Below are 7,192 nucleotides of genomic sequence, written 5' to 3' on the forward strand. Positions count from 1 at the left end.
TAAATATTATAGCAACTTCAAGTGCTGTGCTGTGCTGTGCCTGGAAGAATTTCTTCTTGTTTCTATTTCATAAACATCATGGATGTTTTTATGAATTCGTTGATTCAATTAACTTTAAATGATGTATTGGACAGTTATTTACAAATCCTGTAAGAAAAAATCGCTTTGAATAAGCGAAAAAATAAATATATCAAATTCAAATTCATTGAAGTGGTGTTAGCCAGCTCACCAAAGCAGTATTTTTGATTTTTCTTCAACGCCAATGCAAGATATAGCTTGGCGAAGCTTAAATTAAAACGACTAGCAATTAAAAATGTCAGGAAAAATGTCACTGCTGCTTGCGAAAAGGCAATAAGTAATCAGTTTCTTGGGCTTAACGACCAGGTTTATCATGCTCCCAATTACTATTCCCCTCTATGACGAGTACGTTTGTTAGATTCCCCAATTTTAACTATTTTTCTACCAATGACCAATAATAACGACAACACTACTTATTTTTTTAAATTTATTTTATTGAAATCAATAAATTGTAATTGATTTTACATTATTACAAACTAGCATGGTGTTAATTTTATTTTTACTGAACTTAAAAACCCTTAAACCGCGATGCTTTATCCACAATGGTTAAACTTCGCGCCAGATTTCAGGGCCACTAACACTAGAGAACCTAGCGGCAGAAGTGAGAATGATTACCGAATGTTGGCAGTTTTTTCCTCTCGCGTTTGCCCACCTCTCCTAATACATCGTGGTAGAACAGTTTTCGTTAGCTATGAATCATATGTCTAAAGACATGCTCGTCAATGCTGAACAAGATCCAACGTGTGCCTTGATGGCGTTGGCAACGAATTCTGGCCTTGGACGTTTCTTGGACAGCTCGCAACTTATACGCGAATTGGGTATGGTTGACCAAGGTACTCCACTTGGTGAAGAGGAGAAAATGCCAATTTATATTAGAAATCTGATGACGGAATTAAGCAACAATGTTACAACTGCCGATCACGGTCACATTTTCGAGGAATTTCAACATCATTGGAACTTGACTGCAGATTTAGTGGCATGTGCATCGTGTGGTATGAAGAGCTACCAAATGGGAGAAGAACGCCATCATATAGTATCATTGAACGACGTTACTTGCCTTCAAATATCAACAGAATACGTACAAATTTTAGCATCCTACCCTCAACAATATCGGTATTCATTTTCGTATTTTCATATAATGTTTCCAATTTCAATGTTGTAATATCTTTAAACGTTGCAGTCAGGTGATCAGTTTCTACAAAGCCACAAACGGCCAGATGTTTCATTTGCACCCTGAGTTGGTGTCATCGGAAATAGATGAACATGGAAACGTAACCGAATTGGTTACACTGTGCCACGAGTGCTACATTGCAACAGTGAAATTTAAAAAAATACCGAAAAATTCTATTGCTGCCGGAGTGGATTACGGAAATAGCAGTCGCGTGCCAATATTATAACCATTGACGATAGCTGAACAACATGTCATAAGCCGTGGCCGATTATTGGTTTCCGTGATAAAACTATCTGGACAGTACGCTGAAGAACGACAATCCGGAAAAATTGGCCACGCAATAGTGTTCCCACAAGAAGGTAAACGACTAGAAGAAGAATTAAGAAGATGTTTGCGACCCAAGAACGCTATTATGGAAAAATCAATAGACGAGGAGTTTCCCCCAATTATTATTCTTTTTTAAACAAGAAGCTCCAAGATCTCAACATTTTTAATACGAATTACTCTCACAAGAATAAAATCTCGAAGGCCGACACGCAGTGGCATTTTTTAAAAAGATGGACTCACTTTGACCATGGCGTAGACGTAGCTTTCAGGTCCAGTGAACTCGGTGGGATCTTTGACCCGTACGAGGACGATAAAATAAAGATAATGCCACATGTTGTGCTCGTGGTGGATGTGATCCTCGAAGCTGACGGCCTTATTGTCGAACTGGGAGCGACTCGAGGCCGCAGGTGAAACACGTGTTCTTCAAAATCTCCTCCTTTTGTTGCTTCTCGCTCCTCAGATCGGCGAACGTGTCGATAATGACACCGAAAATTAGATTAAGGACAATAATGATGACCACGAAGAAGAAGAGCATGTCTTAAATCGCTCGAGCTCCAAACATTGGCTCCTAAAAATCCAAAACAAAAGAATCGTTATGGGCAGGGGTACTAGACAAAATAAATCGCCAAGGACCTTGGAGAATCTTTATAAATCTCTTATGCGTTTCTATCCGGGGCAGCGAAAGTATAGGATGAGAATTTATTCAATAAGTAATTTTTTAAAAATATCGGTAAAGTCGGAAGGACATCTTTACCCTGCTGGATGGTGCGCGCAGAATGTCACCGATGCATCCACCGTTACGCAGGCCTTGGTTAAGAGTTGTGACGATGCATATGATGAGGGAATCGCAGGCTCTTTCTCGACTCTCACCACCACCACCACTGCCCTCTGCTTCTTCGATTTGGCCCATGAACGAATTAGTGGAACCACCGGAACATCTAATATCGTCGGATGAACAGGATCCCGGCACGACACCTGTCACAGAGTCGCCATCCACTTCGACCAAAAAGTCGTCCTTGAAGAAAATGTACCTGTCAAAAATTAAAAGAATTCCAAAATGGAACATGGAAAAGTGACATGAAACTAAAATACCCGATGATTGAGAACATGTAGACTAGGATGAGAGCCAAAACGGCAGTGAGAACGATGGACCTGCCGTTTCGCGTCACTGAGCGGATGACGTTGAGCAGCGTCTCCTCGCGGTAGACGACGTCAAACGAAAGGACGGAGAAGAAGAACGGATGGGTGGTGCTGAGTCCGAGGAAGCAAAAGATGAGGTAAAAGACGTGGTAGACGATCTCCGTGTCCGTGCAGATTTGTCTGAGGACTGACGCTCCGCTGGAATGTCCCAGCGTTGCCCATGATGCTCAGCAAATGGACGCCCTTCAACACTACCGTGGCGGTGCCAAGGAGCATCAGTGTGGGTTGAGGGCCGGCTGAGCAAATAAGCCGGAGGATGACTGTCATGACGAGAGTCCTAATATCCGACGGTTTGGGTAACGTGATGGCCACAGCGGCAGATAGTGCCCAGACAAGAACTGAATTAATAAAGGGAAAAGATCGTTGAAAAGATGGAAATGGGAGTTACTATTTCAAGTTGTGCAGACCTGAGAGGTGAGTGCCAGGATCAGGAGCCGGTCCGTCAGTGTCAAACGGGTAAAAGAAGGCGACAATCAAGTTGATAATGACGGCCAAATTGAAGAGGATTTGACTCCAGATGGACATGTGCGAGCTGACCCAAAAGAGGAACGGCTGTCCGCGCAATTTCTTCTGCCATTTCATCTCGTCAAATATGTCGTCGACTCCTTCGAAGAAGACGGCCACTTTCGATCCCTGGTCGTCGCGCTCCGCCGTGTGGAAGACGCGCACTTTCGTGTAGTTGGTCAAATACTCGCACATTTCCGGAATAGGGTAGACAATCTGCTCCATCGTCCGGTCATGACGGACAATTTCGATTTGCGCAGTGTGATTGGCGTAGTACTGCAGGGCCAAATCACCGCTGACTCCGTCAACTGGCGGCGGTTTCATCAGGGCGGCCAATTCTTTGTTTTGCTGCGCCAACTGGTGGCACAAAATGTAAATGTTGAGGCCGACCTCTTTCGGACTGGCCGCCTCTTCTCCACCGACCAACTTTTGGCGAGGATTCATATTGTACAGGATCCTTTCCGCGTTCTCGCTGTCGCCACGAATCTCCATGACGGCCAGCAACAACTTGGAGGCGTTGTTTTTCAACTCCAAAACAAGATCCATTCTGGCATTAGGGAACTAAAAGATTCTTTCTCAATGCGTCTACCTGAAAATAAATGATTCATTATGTTAATTTTATTAATTTCAAATCATAATAAAATGGTTACCTTTTCTTTTCGCCATTGTGAACATCGAAATTCATCATCTGACGTAAGGTGTTGAGAACTTGGATGCAAAGTTTTTCCTCCTTGTCCTCCAGCAATCGTTCGGTGTGTTTAATCAATCTTCAATAAAAAAGAAATTCCAAGTTAGATCAAGGGTTAACATAAATACAAGTCAAATTTAACTGAGAATGAATCCGCAATTGTCACACTTTTTCCGTGCTTCCGTGCCAGGCTGGAAAAGGTATTCCGGTCAGTAAAGGACATCGACAATAACGGAGGACTCGGCTTGATTCAAAGGATGCAGTTGAGCCTTAACAAGACGACAATGTCTTGCAGGCCCTCAATAATTGTCCGATCAAAGCGGACGCTCAACTGCGACTGCGAAGATTCCCGACTGAGATGTGCCGACTGGAGACGCGACGATCGAAATATTTTGCTGGCCCCCAAGTGTAGGGCCGGTTTGTTGAAGAGCGAAGTCACTTGATTGTCCAGGTCGGATGGAATGGCGATACTGCGACTGCGGGCCATGTCCGACAGTGTGCGGATGCAACTTTCGACACTGTGATGTTGTGAGGAACTGAGCCAGGCGCACTGAGAAAGCTGGAAGGCGATTTTGGCAGCAACTGGACAAAAACGGGCTGTAGGGTCTGGACGGCCGTGCACTGATCGGAGAAGGGACTGCGGAAAAAAGGTGGTCACGACGCTGACGGCACTCGATGTGACATAGTGCTCCAAGGCTGTGTCTGCGTGCTTCCGGTCGTGAGTGGCCGAGGCGCAACGGGCCATGTCGACGAGGAAACTGCGTTCAAATAGACTCCACATGTGCCACATGTGCGACGAGGTGTAGATCTCCTAGAACCTCCACTTCCGTGTCGATGTAGCAGTGATTCAGAAAGTTGATGTAGACTTCCTTGACTTCGGGGATGCAATCTTTGTGCGACACCATATGGCAACGATGTCGTCCAACGTCAACAGACTGTGGCACTTGATTTCCGTGCACACGTTCTTGCCCATCGTGCAAAGGGCTAGCACACGCACCAGTTCATTGTGGTACCTGAAAAAAAGACGAGATTAAGTCAAAAGCTTTAAGGAAATTAAATTTCTTTGGTTTTACTTGAGAGCTCCGCTGCTGTCACAAGTACCCAGCGAAGAGACCCGGAAAGTCAAATGAATCAGAGCCTCTTGAGATTCTACGACCGTGTCGAATTCCGCCCTGCAATGCCCAAAACAAATTAATAAAAATGAAACCGTCCCACAATTCCAATGGCAATGCGTCATAATTCACCTGAGAAAACACTCGCCGTCAGAAAAGTGTAGCCCTGTCAGCTGCGGAAGTCGTCCAAAAGCGTTGGCGTCACGACGGCCGGATCTTTCAACAGGCAAAAGAAACGGTGGGCAAACATCTCCACCACTTCCAGGGGCAACAAATCACCGGACGGTTTTTTGCATATTCTCCACGCCAAGCGAAACGAAGCCTTTCATCTGTCCGGGCGAATTCAACCAATGAAGAAATGAATGAATTAAACTAGCGAAGACTTGAAACGTTCCAATGACTGTGGACGTAGCCAAGAACCAACCGTCGGGTTAAAATAAAGAGAACAGAACAGCGTATGTCTTGCTTTGAAGAAGAGCTGACGGCGAAGAATCGAAACTTTCTAATTGTGACCCTTAATAGGTTAGGCGTGCTACATAAACAATACAGTTTCAGCTAGGGAATATTTCGATAGTTCTACTCGTAACCGAAGATCCGCCAGGCACCGATTATGCGCCACTTGATTTAGCAGCCTATCACGCAAAGGACACCAAGATTCTCGAGCTTTATCTGACAAAAGTGGAGATAGACCAATGCGATTTGAACGGAATAACTGCCCTGTACAGCTCCGCCATCCCCTCTAACGCCGTATCCGCTCGCTACCTGTTAGAAAGGGGTGCAGACATCAACCATCGTGACATAGGCAGCCGAACTCCAGTACACGTCGCAGCAGCCTTCGCAAAGAACGTGGATTTCTTCAATATTTTTCTATGTAATGAAAAGGTGGATCTCGGAAGCTGCGACGAACGCAAACTAATCGTCCTTACTTATGCAAAGAGTAACCAATTGGGGCTGGCAGAGGCAATCTTCAGTCGTATTGAAGAGAAAAACAATGACTTACCTTTCGTGCCAGATGCTAATTTAGAAAACCAGCAGAGAAACAACGAGTTGTACGGCTTGGCAGCCAATGGGTTAACTGTATGTGTGTCACTGAGTCGGAATGAATATAAAGGTGAAGATTAGAATAAACAGAAAATCTATTGCATTAGCTATAAATACAAGAGTTAATTTCCAGGCTTAGTTTCTTGCCACAATTTTTGAAATTCAGCACAAAAAGGTTCAACGGTCCAGGGATCATTAGTGATTATGACAGATTCGTTGTTACCAGTGACAGCTTGTGAAGTCCAGTTGAAGGACCCAGAGCAAAGCAGCTCATCGTCAATAATAAAAAACTTGTGGTGCATTAGAAATGGGGGTTTGTTGGTATGTACCCTGATCCCTGTTTGATTAGTGGAAAATAAGAATGCTTCCTAAAATTTGTATAAAGTCCTTTACCATCTTTCATAAAACGGTGATTCTGGGATCCGAAAGCTATCTCCATGCTCTGGTCTGTAATCACTCTGACTCTGACTCCAACTTTGTGACGTTGCAACACAACATCTGCAATCTCAAAACAAGAGATGCAGTAAACAGCAATGTCGATAGATTTCCTTGCTGACTTTATGTGGGAAAGTAGTTGCCTGCATTGGAAAAAGTGATAAAATAAAGGTTATCTTCGACAGTCATAGACCGACACAAAAAAAAACTCATATATGTCCAACCTGAAGCCAGTTGTTGTGTGGCTGAAATCGCAGCGAATCCTAGAACAGCCTTCGACTGAATCGAAAAAGTCTTTACAGGCAATTTGTTTATCAGGAAAGAATATCACTTGTCTAATCACTGGCTTTGAATTTTTTCGCTGCAGGTAATTCAAGCCTTGCCGGGTACATTCTACCAACACAATTCCTACTACGACTAGACCAAGTTTGGGGATAAAACCAGAGATTTCTGCCGAATTCATTTCGTTTATCGAATTTTCTTCAACGAGTTTTGTTGTAAGCCAACTTACTTAACAAATTTCGACTAGGAAATAAATTAATAACAACGTAAACGTGTGAAGAACGAAGTCAAGACTCAAGATGGGATTTGAAAGGGAAGGGAAAATAAATCAACGTTGCCGGGTTATTAAAAACA

General features: G+C 43.8%; 3 protein-coding genes across 3 annotated transcripts; 1 reads left to right on the plus strand and 2 right to left on the minus strand.

Annotated features, from left to right (window-relative positions):
* Positions 1 to 1,825: 1,825 nt before the first annotated feature.
* On the minus strand, positions 1,826 to 3,824 carry LOC124316063 (inositol 1,4,5-trisphosphate receptor-like). The gene is made up of 4 exons (XM_046781803.1): positions 3,184 to 3,824; positions 2,669 to 3,114; positions 2,331 to 2,607; positions 1,826 to 2,144 (listed from the first exon to the last, which is right to left on the minus strand). The coding sequence occupies exons 1-2, from the start codon at positions 3,770 to 3,772 to the stop codon at positions 2,789 to 2,791; spliced, it is 915 nt and encodes a 304-aa protein (XP_046637759.1). The 5' UTR covers positions 3,773 to 3,824; the 3' UTR covers positions 1,826 to 2,144; positions 2,331 to 2,607; positions 2,669 to 2,788.
* Positions 3,825 to 5,476: 1,652 nt separating this feature from the next.
* LOC124315995 (serine/threonine-protein phosphatase 6 regulatory ankyrin repeat subunit B-like) lies at positions 5,477 to 6,202 on the plus strand. The gene is made up of 2 exons (XM_046781730.1): positions 5,477 to 5,510; positions 5,655 to 6,202. The coding sequence occupies exons 1-2, from the start codon at positions 5,477 to 5,479 to the stop codon at positions 6,200 to 6,202; spliced, it is 582 nt and encodes a 193-aa protein (XP_046637686.1).
* On the minus strand, positions 6,199 to 7,141 carry LOC124315982 (mitochondrial cardiolipin hydrolase-like). Its single transcript, XM_046781719.1, has 3 exons — positions 6,781 to 7,141; positions 6,515 to 6,699; positions 6,199 to 6,458 (listed from the first exon to the last, which is right to left on the minus strand). The coding sequence occupies exons 1-3, from the start codon at positions 7,017 to 7,019 to the stop codon at positions 6,244 to 6,246; spliced, it is 639 nt and encodes a 212-aa protein (XP_046637675.1). The 5' UTR covers positions 7,020 to 7,141; the 3' UTR covers positions 6,199 to 6,243.
* Positions 7,142 to 7,192: the final 51 nt, after the last annotated feature.

Source organism: Daphnia pulicaria, chromosome 11 (assembly GCF_021234035.1).
Source record: "Daphnia pulicaria isolate SC F1-1A chromosome 11, SC_F0-13Bv2, whole genome shotgun sequence".
NCBI classification, from domain to species: Eukaryota; Metazoa; Arthropoda; class Branchiopoda; order Diplostraca; family Daphniidae; genus Daphnia; species Daphnia pulicaria.